At 51.2% G+C, this 13,778-nt stretch overlaps 8 protein-coding genes across 8 annotated transcripts; 4 read left to right on the forward strand and 4 right to left on the reverse strand.

Moving 5' to 3' along the window:
* Positions 1-1,480: 1,480 nt before the first annotated feature.
* On the forward strand, positions 1,481-2,112 carry J3458_016154 (uncharacterized protein; the record flags this gene model as incomplete). The annotated part of the gene is made up of 3 exons (XM_007815158.1): positions 1,481-1,648; positions 1,707-1,957; positions 2,007-2,112. 3 exons carry the CDS (start codon positions 1,481-1,483, stop codon positions 2,110-2,112), a joined length of 525 nt encoding a protein of 174 aa, XP_007813349.1.
* Positions 2,113-4,105: 1,993 nt separating this feature from the next.
* On the forward strand, positions 4,106-6,483 carry J3458_016155 (uncharacterized protein). Its single transcript, XM_007815157.2, has 2 exons — positions 4,106-6,053; positions 6,104-6,483. The coding sequence occupies exons 1-2, from the start codon at positions 4,449-4,451 to the stop codon at positions 6,191-6,193; spliced, it is 1,695 nt and encodes a 564-aa protein (XP_007813348.2). The 5' UTR covers positions 4,106-4,448; the 3' UTR covers positions 6,194-6,483.
* Positions 6,484-6,504: 21 nt separating this feature from the next.
* On the reverse strand, positions 6,505-6,840 carry J3458_016156 (uncharacterized protein; the record flags this gene model as incomplete). Its single annotated transcript, XM_066120919.1, has 1 exon — positions 6,505-6,840. One exon carries the CDS (start codon positions 6,838-6,840, stop codon positions 6,505-6,507), a length of 336 nt encoding a protein of 111 aa, XP_065974044.1.
* Positions 6,841-6,916: 76 nt separating this feature from the next.
* Positions 6,917-7,369, reverse strand: J3458_016157 (uncharacterized protein; the record flags this gene model as incomplete). The annotated part of the gene is made up of 1 exon (XM_066120920.1): positions 6,917-7,369. The coding sequence occupies one exon, from the start codon at positions 7,367-7,369 to the stop codon at positions 6,917-6,919; it is 453 nt and encodes a 150-aa protein (XP_065974045.1).
* Positions 7,370-8,126: 757 nt separating this feature from the next.
* On the forward strand, positions 8,127-8,689 carry GNA1_2 (Glucosamine-phosphate N-acetyltransferase-like protein; the record flags this gene model as incomplete). The annotated part of the gene is made up of 2 exons (XM_066120921.1): positions 8,127-8,398; positions 8,449-8,689. The coding sequence occupies 2 exons, from the start codon at positions 8,127-8,129 to the stop codon at positions 8,687-8,689; spliced, it is 513 nt and encodes a 170-aa protein (XP_065974046.1).
* An 896-nt stretch (positions 8,690-9,585) lies between these two features.
* J3458_016159 (uncharacterized protein) lies at positions 9,586-11,035 on the forward strand (the record flags this gene model as incomplete). The annotated part of the gene is made up of 1 exon (XM_066120922.1): positions 9,586-11,035. One exon carries the CDS (start codon positions 9,586-9,588, stop codon positions 10,081-10,083), a length of 498 nt encoding a protein of 165 aa, XP_065974047.1. The 3' UTR covers positions 10,084-11,035.
* Positions 10,087-10,437, reverse strand: J3458_016160 (uncharacterized protein; the record flags this gene model as incomplete). The annotated part of the gene is made up of 1 exon (XM_066120923.1): positions 10,087-10,437. The coding sequence occupies one exon, from the start codon at positions 10,435-10,437 to the stop codon at positions 10,087-10,089; it is 351 nt and encodes a 116-aa protein (XP_065974048.1).
* Positions 10,584-11,377, reverse strand: J3458_016161 (uncharacterized protein; the record flags this gene model as incomplete). The annotated part of the gene is made up of 3 exons (XM_007815153.2): positions 10,584-10,963; positions 11,014-11,144; positions 11,199-11,377. 3 exons carry the CDS (start codon positions 11,375-11,377, stop codon positions 10,584-10,586), a joined length of 690 nt encoding a protein of 229 aa, XP_007813344.2.
* Between the last annotated feature and the right edge of the window lie 2,401 nt (positions 11,378-13,778).

The raw sequence follows: 13,778 nt of genomic DNA on the forward strand, positions 1-13,778 counted from the left end.
GACGACTCTACATGTGGCTTCGTCATCACCACTCACCATTGCAGTCGAGGCGACTCAAGGCATCGAACTGACCATTGGTCTTTGTTCCTTGTTGGCCGGCTTCACATCAACAAGATGATCTGGTGGTGGGTGCTGCTGGTGACCACGGCCACAAGCAGCCCGACCATTTTGAATGAGGAGCTTTGGCAAGCCACATCGCCCACAACCACGCCAGTCACCCCGTGTTGATTCATCGACGTAAGTAGTCGGTAACACGTGTCGAGATGGGACCGCGCTGAAATCTTTATCATTATTTAGCATTTGCCTTGCCTTGAACGCAAACGAATCCGCACTTGGGCCCAAAAACTGCTGTCGTGGGCATCGAGGTTTGCTTCTTAGAACTGGCCTAAGAGGTACCTGGTCCAAGATTGACTGACATGAAAGCGCCGAATGCACCCACCGGAAGACCATCGCATCGTGATTTTTCGCCCAAGATGCCTACGCAGCTCTCGGTTGGTCCCGTGCTGTTCATCTTCTCAGCAAACGACATGGTCACCTGCCAAAGTAGCTCCACCACAATAGCCAACGAGGCAACTTGGCATGACCCTGAGCCACGCGCCGTAAGGCCGATGCAGTTTCAACCCGCATGACCATGTACGGAAAGTATACACCTGGTCGGGCATATATGCATAGCAACTAAAGGCAAAGGGTTGCGTGTCATTGAGGCTGCCCATTCGCATCGCCCAAGTATGTGTATTACCGTACAGCCTTTCTATTATACCAGCATCAGCGAGTAGATGATGCCATCCCACCCAGTAATATGTTGCGCCTGGCAAGTCAAGTCTGACCCGAGCTCTCGTGCACCGTGAGTGAACACCCCATGCAGTCGACCACATCAACGAACACCTTGTGACAACATGTCTGGCTCCGGTGACATGTGCGATTATTACGGCCGTTGAACAGATATAGAACCCGACAATCCTTCATTCTTTCTTGTCCACCTTCGACCGCGGTGGGCATGAGCCACATTCAACCGGCAACTCACAATCATTGGTCCACATCACGCGACAAGTCGTTGCTCTTCAGCCTACGGCTTGCAATAAAGTATTCGTGTTCAGGTGGATAGGTTGTCTTCTTTGCGAATTGTCTTCGCAACCCTCTACCCGGAACTGAGCAATAACAATAATCTCTTCTCTAAGATACCATCTCCAAGCAATCTGACATCAGATGTAAGCCGAAAGTATACCGAACCACCAGGATTCACAACGGTCATGTTATTTAGGGCATACTAAGACTGACATTCGTTTCAGCTCGTAGTGTCGATCTCTACGATACAGCCAATTGGTGCTCGGTTGCCAAAACCCGGGAAACACCAACGCTGATCAACAAGACGTGGCGACAAAGAACTTGAATAACGCGTCTCCTAGTTGTGTTCCAGTATCATAACTCTCGACCTGTGACTTGTATCCGTCTTATATGCTACGTGGTTGAATCTATTACAATGGACTCCAAGCTTACTATTACTTCCCTTCGCCGGTCTTCAGAACGATGGGTCATTCCATTCAGTCTTCGTATCGCCGTTATCGTGTGCGGCGCACTGGTTCTCGCATTGACCGGTCAACCCGCGTCAACCAAAAATGTCATCCCCATTCTCTTCTTGGGCCCCCCAGTACGTCTCTCTATCACAAATACCCGACCGAAAGCGAAATATAAACTAACCACTTCAGGCCGGTCTTTCGATACTCTGGTCCGCGGCAGATGCAGCTTGCTATTTTATTCACCCGTTGCACCATGGCATAACCCCTGGCGCACGAGTAGGCATGGATTTGATCATCTCGCTTGCCTATATATCTCTTGAGATAGTCAACGGAATCCTTATAACAGGTTGGACGGACGAGGAGTATCCCTCAAATACAAAGGATTCGGATCGAATTCATGCTATGGTCGAGGCAGCGCTGGCGTTTGGAGGAATAGCTACGTAAGTCATATCTTATGGCGGGGGTAATTTGTGTTGCTGATTTGGATAGAATCATCCATATTGGTCTTTTCGTCGTGGCGTGTGTGGAAACGCACCGTGAGAACACAGAAGTGAAAATGCTTAGGGCGAACGCTCTGGCCCTTGGTAATATGTGATGCTGAGCGCTTTTATATGGTTTGACAAGATTGGGGGGTATCGAGAATCTGTCTTTGATGAACTACTTGGGAATACCTGTAGTAGATGTATTCACACAGGCTGAGAGGTTGATGCGAGCTAGCTGTGGATCATCGCGGCACTCACAATGTCGTGATATTTGTCGCCCGTCATGTTTCGCCTCGTGCATTAAGCATAACGAGTGCCCAGTCTAACACGGCGGATGACCAAACTCATCACAGCCACTCAATAACCTAAGTGGATGGAACATTTGAATCTAAACAGTCTCCCGGAGTGGGCACATCATTGCTGGCGGCATGAAGCGCTGCCGAGCAGTGATTTGCGGCCCAGGCCTCTTCAAAGTTACCCAATGCCTTGTCGCAAGCTAGAGGAAGCTATCCGGAGCTAATTCAGCCTCCTGGTGGCGAAGAACGGGGTTGGCAGTGGCCAGGACAGGCAGCACGGAGAGGATAGTAGAGTAATTCATGATTAAGTTTGCTCCGTCATGGTAGGCTAATAAAGGGGAGTTGATTGAGATGAAGAGAGTGCAGCATTAAAGTAGGTGTTGAATGTATATCTGGAGAAGATGGTTTTAGACGATATGCAAGCCACAACAACACATAAATGCCGTTGGACCGCAGCTGATCTTTGCCGGTCGCCGTGCGCATGTCGCATGTCAGGTCTGGGCATATCCACGGGACTACTCCCTCCGTTGAGACGAGTCAGGGAATTATCATTAATCATTGGGAAACGAAGCCAGTTGTCTCTGAGCGCGCCCCACGAAGGGCCGCTCACGACATTCAAGCACCTTTATTATATAGCTTATGTAGTAGTAGCGCATTCACTTGGCACATTGAACTTTCCAAGGGCCTATTTCCCGTCTAGAAAAGCTCCCGTAGAATCAGATAGCTCACTGGATGGTGGGTTTTATAATTTTACGTGTTATGCAGTGTTTTCAGCCGGCTGACGGTCAGTCGCGGTTTATAGGATCAGGGCCTTGATGTCACTGCTGTCTATTTCAAAAAAGTGGGATATGACACGAGCAGGTGGGCTCCGAGCGTAGCTTCATTTGACTTTTACCAATGATGAAGACTAGACATATTAAGTTCATGCGAATGCTTCTCCTGACGCAGCAAGTCATGCCAGTTTGCGCCACAGCCACCCAGCCCAAGCTGGAAAGATATCTTAACAAATACCGTTGATATTATCCCCCTATACTACCGTGGGAATAGTCAAGCTAAGAGAACCTATTACAACGGATTCGATCGCGAGGAAATGGAGAGACGGACATGACACTTACAGGTAAGCGCTTGATCACTACTGATTGGCTGATTTTCTTCTACTAATAGGCGTTTGGATGCTATCTAGGCCATCTCCTGGTTTATCAGTTAGCCACGTAAATTGTTCTATTTTGCCAAAGTTGCCGCGGCAACTATACAGACGCGTGGGGCGATTAGAATACCCGCAGAAGAAGAAGTAAGGAGTTGATAGGAATTAAGAAAAATAAGAAAGCTGCAGTTTATATCAGCGCATTAACTAGAACTATTTATTCGTAGTTACTAGGTGGTAATTATATTCCTCTTTCTATGAGGGGCGGATATTGTTACTACATAGGTAGCTGACAGTACAACATGATGTAGGCAACGGACCTATCAAGTATCGTGCGACCAGATGCCACCCGCTATCGCTTGCAAGAGCACCTCAGCTGTGAGAGGAGACCTATTAGCATAATCGACTGTTTAGAGTGTGGGGTATTTTGGAGCTTCAACCATGTTGGTTGAGACTCAGCTAAGCTGTTTGTGCGCTCTATGTGAGGCAGAAAATTTCAAAATCCATGTATATACTCGGCGCTGTTCCGGTGGGAGCCGACGGCTCTCCCTCGTCCTTAAATCCGGCACAATCTCCGACTAGTCAATCGCTTAGCTCAAAAATCCTTGCCGTGTTCGCTATAAGCCGAAGGTAGCTCATAGACTTGACTCTACGGTACATAATGCAGTTTTTTGGGCAAACATGCAGTAGAGTGGAAACCCATTGGTTAGGGTCTGCAAGGATCTGGGGATTATCTGCTCGGCATATCCGTCTCGTATTCCAAATCAACTAAATTGTGGCTCAGGGACATTCGCGGTTCAGACTCAAGGGCTTGACTCTACGTTCAAATCAAGGCAATAAATGTCGTGGTAATAATCGAGTATATAGCACGAATCATCGCGCAAGTGATGCCGCCATTGCAATCTATATTGCCTAGGCTTTCGCACAAACACGCGCTGTCAGACTTGGCGCCCATTGCCAAGCGCCACTGGTGCCTTATTTCAGCATTATTTTCTCCTACCATTCTTCCATGATGAGGGCAAATCTCCGGGCCTTCATAATCACCCTGGCACTGCTTCTTGGGCTTTGTCAGAGCCAGCTTGACCCAAGGCGCAGTATCGAGAGAGCGCTGGACCGCCGCCAAGCCGGCGATTTTGATGCCGAATTCCCAGAGTACGTCTACCGCGGCGAGACGGGGAGGAGCCCAGCAGACGTCGAGGAGGACGGGGGTTTTTATTCGCGAGGCTTGCAGAAGCAACGAGCGAGCATTTCACTCTCTGCCGTCGAGTTACAACAAGGCAGCAGCCTATTTCATCATGCGGCAGGGGAAACGGCCGAATTTACACGTTACGTCTCGACAAGTGCTGATCCCGGCGTGGGACTCACGTTCGCTATCAACGATGACGTGCCCGAGCAGAAGGGTTACATCTACAGGATTCACACTGATAAACGAATGGTGGACGTAAACAGGTCTCTTGGGAAATACTCACCTTATCCCGCGCAAAAGGAGCATGCGGCTATTGGCTTCATCTCATATGAGCAGATTGAAGGCTGGTGGGAAGTCACCTACAACAACGACTTTTCCGACCCAAAAGTCGGCAAGGAAAGTCAAGAGAGGCTACGACAGGGCAAGTTTAAGGGGTTCAAGAAGAACCCCAAGTTCAACAAGAGTACTTTCCAAAAGCTACGAGGCGCCGGCGCGGCACCACAGCTTGCTGGGTTCCCTCGCCTCTCCCCTGCATGGCAGGATGACACGTGGAGGGTATTCAAGACACAGGCAGTAGAGAAGAATCTAGACGAATTGATAAGCTCCATATGCGCCGACAAGTCGGCCAAGAGAGACGTGAATTGCATGGCGCGGCTCGGCCATCAGGAAAGCACCGGTCCTGCCAGGCCAAAAAACCCCAAGAAACCTTCAATCCCTCCCGGCTCCGACGGCAAGAGGCCAAAGTCCAAGGTGAACGACAAGCGTCCGATTTACAAGTCGAGCAGAATCCGGGTGACTAAGGCTGTGGGCAAGGCCGCTGCTTTTTCTCTTATACTGCCGTACGCAAGAGACTTGCTCGAGGCGATCAAGCAGTGGGATAACCCTATCGGGGCGGCTGTTCGCTGGTTTGACGACACAATAGCTTCTGTCCAGGAGGCCATCGGGGGATCCTCACGCGATGACATCTACGGAAACGATCTCAAAGCCAAGATTATATGCGCATTAAAAGGAGGGCTAGAGAGCGAGACGATCGAAGGGCGGAAGAGCCATTTCTGCACCCCTACAGTGGATGAATTCACGGAGAGTCTTGAGAGGGACTTTAAAGAGGGCAAGATTGACGAGCTTATTAGGATTTGTAAAGGCGTCGACGTATATACCGGTGGTGATCCGCACGTTTGGCGGTGGTCTCAGAGGCGCTGCGAGGCACTTCATCGCACTAATGAATACGCAGAGCGAATGTGGGAGATGGGGCTTACTGAGCTCTTGGATTCTTGTGCTAAACTTGAGACTAACCCCCCCGAGAATGAGGATCTTCGAATCAATTTGGAGGATCACTGTATCGCGTTCCAAGCAGGAGTAGAAAAGGCGGAAAGGGCTGCAAGGATCCCCGTCGTGGGGATCCCAAAAATTACAGCAGGAAGATGCAAGGTAGGTCGCCTGGGTTCTACATGCGTGTTTGAAACTAACTGCAAGTATAGTGTGACGCCTACCATTTACAACCATTTAGCGATCACTGCGGGAGGATATGTCGAGCGTCGTATGTCTTGGGCGGTTGGGGCGCTCTGTAAAGAATCCTTTGTAAATACCTATCCGACAGGGTACTGTAGTAGCGCCTGGAGGAGTCGTGTCGCGAATACAAAATGCTAATGTCACGCCTTGCGCTTTCAAGCCGTGGTGAACGGGATGGAATTAGACAAACAGCGGAGAGCCCACGGCGAAATGATTACGTTATTGAAGTTGAAGAGCTCACTTCAGAAGATTCACTCTTATCCAGACCGGAGATGCACAGAAAATTACGGAGCCGTGTTCTATCGTGTAGGGATTCCGTTCAAGAATCAGTCGTCTCCCATGCTGCTGATGCCGTATCTTCATATTCACATTACCCCAACGCCTTCTTCAAGTCATCATATGTCGGGCCCAACTCCCTCAATATCTTGACGGCACCCTCCGTATTCCCCACGACCAAGAGATACTGCAGTCCCCCAACTAATCTGGCCTGTCTCGCCATGATGCTCGCGGCATCCGTGTATCCAATCCTCCCCAGGCACGTAGCCCCGTCGGCAAGACGCCGCGCGCCCACCCGCACGGCAAAGTAAACAAGCGAATTCTTCACGCCCGGGTGGAAGTTCGTCTGGATAATCTCGGCCAGGCGGTCCGCCGCCGATGCGCTGCCGCACGACCCCGGCGGAATGCTGCTTGCCTCGAAGGCCTCCATGCCGAGCCACCGGCGGGCATTCGGGAAGGACCGCCGGATGACCTGCTCCTCGGTAAACTCCTCCACGCGCCTGAAGTCACTGCGCATCATGTACGACGTCCCGTAGCCGAGGGAGTCTGTCTTCCAGGACTGCAGGAGCTCGGACACGGGGATGGACGCATACGGGAAGCCGTGGGGATTCGTGCAAGTCCAGCCTGTCGCCGTCGATGCCCAAGACGACGACGTAGTGATCTGCCCCGATGGGGCCCTTGTTCCCGGGCTGATATCGGAGGTAGCCCATCTCGACGGGTCCCACGAAGACGGGGCCCTGCCGGAGCTCCCGCTTTAAACAAGCGAGCGCATCGTCTGCATCTTTGCCAATGGTGAGCTTGGAAGTCCACCCCGCGGCGCTGAGCATGTCGTCGAACGAGTGCATCGGATCCCAGCCAAAGGGGTCAAAGAAAGACGAGGTCTTTGCTGATGACCTCCATGCCAAAGGGGCTGCACGTGGCGAATTCAAGGAGGCAGTGGACGGGGCTTCGGGGCCCATGGGCCATGATCATGGCGAACGAGTTGGCGTAGCAGTAGGAGCTGGAGCAGACGTAGGAGTGGTGTGTCATTCTAACGGGCTGAGACTACAGCTGAATGGTATGGAATTGCTGCTTGTTGAGAACAAGGGAGACGTTTTTGTTGTTGCGATTCGGGGGGATTGGGGGTGTACAAACAGCCGCTTTGATGGTTACTCCCCCGAAATCTAGAAGATATGCGGGGAGTTGACACCTCCTCAGCTGATCGTAATAGAGCCAATAGCCATCTCACTCCATAAAGGAAGCAGTCTATGCGCGTTGCTTCGGCTGGGACGAATGGGATCGGGCATTCGGGCCATGAACCTTTCAGAGGCCGTCTCCGCCGCCCGGATGAAGCCGGTCAAACCGACGGTTTTGCCGGAGCAGGCCCCGAGATGGCCACCGAGTCCACACCGACTCTTGCCGGCTGTTGGGACGGAGAAAGTACTCTCACCGGAGGGATGCGACATTGATGCCACTTTGTCGCCAATTCATCAAACTTATTTGCCCTCATCCTGCTCGCCATCCGAAACGGCTCGTCGGTGAATCACACTCCCTGTGGGGGCGCACAATAATCCCCCTCCGTCTGAGCCACCTCCATCTCCCTGCGACTCCTCTCACCTCGCTCGAATCTACAAAACCGCCAGACAGGCCCAAAGGCTCATTGCCTCGCCATATAACCACGCATCACAGCTCAGCACCATAAACCGCCTCATCCATCAGACCCAACCCATCGCAACCATGCCCCTCTTCCCCGCCTCCCTCATCTCACAAGACGTCGCCGCCTCCCTCCCAGAAGGCTTCACCATCCGGCCCCTCGAAAAGGAAGACTACGCAAAGGGCTTCCTCACGTGCCTCGAGCACCTCACATGGACGGGGAACCAGACGGAGCACGAGTTCAACGAGCGCTACGATGAGATGGACACGCAGGGCAAGGGACCCTACTACTATGTCGTCATCGAGCACGCAGGGCGCATCGTCGGCACGGGAGCCGTCGTCGTGGAAAAGAAGTTGTATGTTCAAGCATCCCCGGCATGTCCCGCACGCCCCCTAACACGAGCAGCATCTGGAACCGCGCGAGCGTAGGCCACGTCGAAGAAATCTGCATCGCCAAGCCCTACCAAGCCAAGGGTCTCGGCCTCAAGATGATTAATGCCCTCGACTCGGTTGCCAGGAATGTTGGATGCACCAAGAGCCTTCTCAACTGCGATCCTGCAAAGAGCGGCTTCTACCTCAAGTGCGGGTATGCTTCTGCCGGGATGGAGATGCAGCATCACTTCAAAAGTGACAAGGAGACGCAGTGATGCGAAACTTGTGCTTTTGTTTCGCTTGAGCTCGAGGACAAGACACGCCCGCCACGTAGTCATATAATCACTCTTCAAAGCATCTCCAGTACTGGCTCTTATCCTCTTCTCAGCCGTTATGAACATTTTCAGTGCGTCTTTTGTGTTGTGAATCGCAAGCCACCAGTCATCCTTCAACTACGCCGCCGTCTGCATACGAGCGCCGTGTTGGAACCATGGTTCATCGTTCAAGCGCCCCTTGCTTTCATTTTCGGCTGCCAGCACACTGAGTTCCAGCGAAAATACTCAAACTGGGTCTTGGGGATTAGGCAACTCGGCAAAGAAGCCCATCCAAGATAGCCTGCGTCTCGAACAACACTCCCATAGTTTTCCCCATGCAGCCCCCCAACAGCATGCACGACTTATAAGTCCTGGGGTACTGAGCTCCGAGCCAGACCAACTGTGTGTGCCGCCCTGTGCAGGTCATCGCAAATGTGGCTTGTCTATTCGTCAGATGTTGTACATCGTTTCGCGGGTGTAGCGGACAGTGATAGTGCTGGAGTCTGTTCACGCCTTTGTGACTTACACCGTATGGTCTCTCTTACCGTTGGAAAAACTATCCATGTCAGTGCCGTCAATGGTTCACTCAGAGTAAATAGGACCATCAGCGGTCGGGGGCGATTCCAGGTCATCTGCCGTTATATCACCTTCTCTACACACCAAATTCGCCCCGGCTCACGATCAGCACAACCTGCACTTTTGAATGGATATAATTGAAAGTCTTAATATTACAAATCTACCGTCCCAAGTAGTATTTACGCCTTAAGCTCCCTACGGTTCTTGATCTTTGCGCTACCCTAAATTGCCGTTCTGTAGATAGAGACCTGCTGAAATAGCCAGCCCTTTCACGATCCATCATGGCACCAATCCTCGTCCCTGCGAATCAGCCCGAAGACTGGGTAGCTTCCACGACGTGCTGCTTTGCCACAGCCGGTATTGGCTACAGACAGCTTCAGGACGGGACTGTGCTCACAGATGCGGTGTCTTCTAAGCCGGAGAAATGGCTTGGCGCAGAGCATCTGGCCAAATATGGCGCTGATACCAAACTCCTGGTGAAGTTGCTGGATGCCGGCCACAGACCGCCTGTCCAAGCTCACCCACATGTGGATTTGTTCAGGCAGCGCCGTGGACGAAATCATGGCAAAGCGGAAGCTTGGTACCCTCTGACGCCCGGCTCGGTGTGGCTTGGATTAAAGGAATCGATTAGCCACGAGGAGCCTCTGCATGTTGTTGAGACAGGGCGGGGGAGGGACCTGCTGGATCGCATGCACAAGTTCGACGTCCTGCCGCATCAGGCGCTGTACGTTCCGCCGGGCACATTGCACGCCATTGGTGAAGGCATCATGGTTGTTTAGATCCTAGGGGCCAGAGGATCTTTCTGTCCTGGGCGAATGGGACGGGTTTGCTATTGATGGCAAAAAGGACGGCCATCTCGGGCTTGGGCTTCCAACTGCTCTTACAGCCGTGGATTGCGAGGCGCGAACCAGAGTTCCTGTAGAGAAATGGATAACGCCCCGAGTCGTCGCAAAGAGCGTATTGGCTCCAGAGTCCACCGAGTACTTTGGACTCGAGAGAATCCATGTGAAAGGGTCAGAGGGCATCGAGCGCGAATTCGCCATTCTAGTCGTCCTCGACGGCAAGTTGTTGTTGCAAACTTCGCACTCTGATTCATTGCCATTATCCAAAAGGTTCACAGTGGGCTTCGTCATGAAGACGGCGAGCTAAGTCTACAACGGGAGGCTGATGTGCTGATTGCTCGACCGCCTCAGTGAACTTCTTAGTGTAGCCCTTCTGAACCGCGCTTGCACCATGGTGGCGCAATTTTTTGGGGCAAAACACACAGTGGTTCCTTTGCTCAAGACATTTCTTGACGCTGTTGTCCAACGGTTCTTGTGATGGGAATATACCTTGACGAGGGGGATGCGACAACGGCTTCCAAATCGGCAAACTCCCTGCCAAGATGTCTTGCTGGCGTATCAGTTTCGGGCGCACCATCTGCAAGATGAGCAAATGGGTGCTCATCATGATCGAGTTCGTCATGGCTCTGTGACTGCATTGGGGTGGTTGAAGCGCCGTGACTTTTATTGAAGCCCCAAGTCGGGAAGACGTTCGTCTGGTTAAAGCTGCGGCTAGAGTTTTCGCATTGTTGAATACCGTTCAATGGAACCGAGGCCAAAATGAATGGATTAACAGACGAGATTTTATTGATAACGGGCCTAAGAAAAGGCAGACAGGCTGAAATTGTTAGCACTCAACTGGCCTCTCGAGACCAGTGTGTGACTTACCGCATACAATGGCGGTGTTGCCTTCAACAAAGGACCAGATACCTACTGTGACAAAGTTCCACGTGATATCAGGGTCTTCCAGATCCAGCGATAAGAGATAGTAAAATCGTACGATCGAAACAATTGTGACGCTGCCGAACCGGATTAGACATGCCAGCAATGGCCCATCACTGGGTTGGACTCACAATCCTCCAGCCAGAAAGACACAACCCAGAGCAATTTTCTGGATGCGCGGCAACTGAAGCCCCCATACATAAGGCACCGGGAGCATCACCATCACCAAGTCGGTCACAATGGTTGGAATCGCGTTTGCATAAAGGAACTTGGCGGGATCCACGTCGCAAGTGTAGTTGTTGGCGCTCATGGAACTGGCGGGATTGAAACGTTCCCAAATTGAGTGAGTAGGAAGGCACTGTAGAAATGTAACGAGAAGCTGTAACACGATGTCAATTATAAACTCATTTTCACAGCTTTGCAGATCAATCCACACATACTACTGTCGCACCCCAAATACACACTATGGATGCGAGAATGAGAATCGGCCATTGGATCGAGCTGCAGACAGAAAATGATCGCCAGAAAAATGACAGGATGGATAGTTCGACAAATACTAATGTGAGGGCGTAGCAGATTTCGGCGATAAACAACCCGAGCGCCCAGGCGTACAGGCAATCAGACTTTGCCGCCCAGAGGTGTCTTCCGAGTCCATGACTGACAGCTATCCTTTCATTAGCGGCGCTGTCTCGCAATGATTTACACTTCATATATTTATATATCTATAAACGACAGGATGAGACGTACCGTATACCGCCATGCCGAGAACATGACCCAATGATGGTGGCTGTGACAGTTAGAGGCGAAGCTGTTCTCATCATTTCCCAATCTCATGACCTGTGGGTGGGCGAGCGTACCAAAGCTGCAACAATAAACCAGTCATCGAGCCATAATCGAAGTCCCCTCAGACGTCGTCCTACAATTCGACACGCCACCATAGTGAATGCCAGAATCCACGTCGTTACTGAAATCGCCACAATCAAAGGTCGTTTATCTTGGGAGAGATCAATTCCCAAGGGCGGCGGAGGCAGTCCAGCAGAAGCCATGTCCCTCATGGTCTGGTCGTTCAGTCGAAGATCGTTGCATTGATGAACAGAAATAGGAGACTTCTATTAAGGACGGTGAGGGCATCGGGCTTTTTAGGGCGTTCAAAAGACTGAGCCTGTAGTTAAAAACGGCTGGGAGAGCGAAGGGGTTTCGAAGTGGTGACAGAAACCGAGAGTCAAGATTTCCAATCCCGCCTCATCGCTCGATCATGTTGAGACAAATGGTCGAAACTGCCGTTAAACATGATCTGGCTCTGTGTCTCAATTAGGGAGGACACATCAAGAAGTCACCCGTGCGTTTGTGCGTCGTTTCGTTCCTCCATCAAACTGGAACAGGGAATTTTGTCTCCCCAAAGTGACCTCACTGATCGCAGGCTGAGGCGCTCCATGTTAAATGGCACAAAGCCAATCAAATTCTAACCAAACTGCCCATCGCGTCGTTGAAAGTTTGTGCGGGTCCAAAACTATAAAAAGCATGCGTGTGTCAAAAGAAAGTACACGGCTGGAGTGCTAGAGTCATGACTTGCCGTTGCGAAATGTCGCAAAGCGGGAGACAAGACACGGAAAATTTCTGGCTTGTGGAGAGTAGTCTGGTTTGTTACTCCGTAGTTTGTAAAACCATTCCGGACACGTCTCTTCCGTCTATACTGCATTTTTTTTTACCCTTGCAATGACATGTCTCACCGCGGCTGAACTGCGATAGCATAACCAACCACGGCACTTGGCGACAATCCCACAGCGCGAGGTGGTAATCAAAATCTTCATGGTCGTCTTTCTAGATGTGCCGTCCACCCAGCCACATGTAAAAACGCCCTTATTGCGAGTCTCCAAGCAACCGCTTCGCTCTTCGGAGTGTCGGTGACCAGAGACATGGCGGCCGCAGATGACGCGATGTGTCTGTGGTCTGTAATAAATCTCCGATTGCGCTTGAAAAAAGGTGCGCTCCTCTGCACTCACCTGTATGCTGGGATGCCTCCGATGCGCTGCCACAGCGCCTCTGATCATCAAGAAACTCGAGGCGTCTCATGGTCCATTCGCGTTCACGCCCGGTGTAACTGAAGGTTATTGGGACACTTGCGATCAAGTCCACGGCCGCTTGAGGAACTCTGGGGAATGCAAAAAAAGAAAGTGTGAGACAGCGTGCCGGATAAAAGGGAGTGTGGCTGAGTCCATGGAGCTCTTCATATATCGTACTTTACGGAGTAGACGATATTGCAAATGCCCACAAGGGAAACAATCTGGGAATGTATTTTTCGTCTTCTCCAAGTTTAGGCTCGTTCTTTCCATCATGGACGACTTCTTCTGTCAAAAGCCTATATAATCAACGTGTTTGCATTTCCAAGCTAACATGGAAAAAATGACGACAAGAATCCTCGGAGGCCAGCTTTACGCTGCAGCCAGTTAGCAGAGAATTAACCGAGTGATGAATCATATCTTTGTGAAGTCGTGAAGAAGTTGATTTCATTTTCTACCTACACAATCTTACAAATTCGCAATCGAAATCCTCGGGTGTTTGCTCCAAGTACCTTGCTTGTTGCAGGACAACCTGGCGTTTCGGCAGGTCAAACCCTATCCAATTCCGATCAGTGAGAAAGTAATGTTTGCAGTCTACGTTTCGTTGAAACATTCAAGGCAAAGGAAAGGAAAACGCAATGCTGTGGGCGA

This window comes from Metarhizium acridum, assembly GCF_019434415.1.
Source record: "Metarhizium acridum strain ARSEF 324 chromosome Unknown scaffold_380, whole genome shotgun sequence".
Taxonomy (NCBI): Eukaryota; Fungi; Ascomycota; class Sordariomycetes; order Hypocreales; family Clavicipitaceae; genus Metarhizium; species Metarhizium acridum.

Bases quoted from the DNA above. Each gene is read 5' to 3' on its own strand.
- J3458_016155 (XM_007815157.2), top strand. From the start codon at position 4,449: ATGATGAGGGCAAATCTCCGGGCCTTCATAATCACCCTGGCACTGCTT. The intron at 6,054-6,103 runs GTAGGTCGCCTG...CTGCAAGTATAG, and splicing joins TTACAGCAGGAAGATGCAAG to TGTGACGCCTACCATTTACA.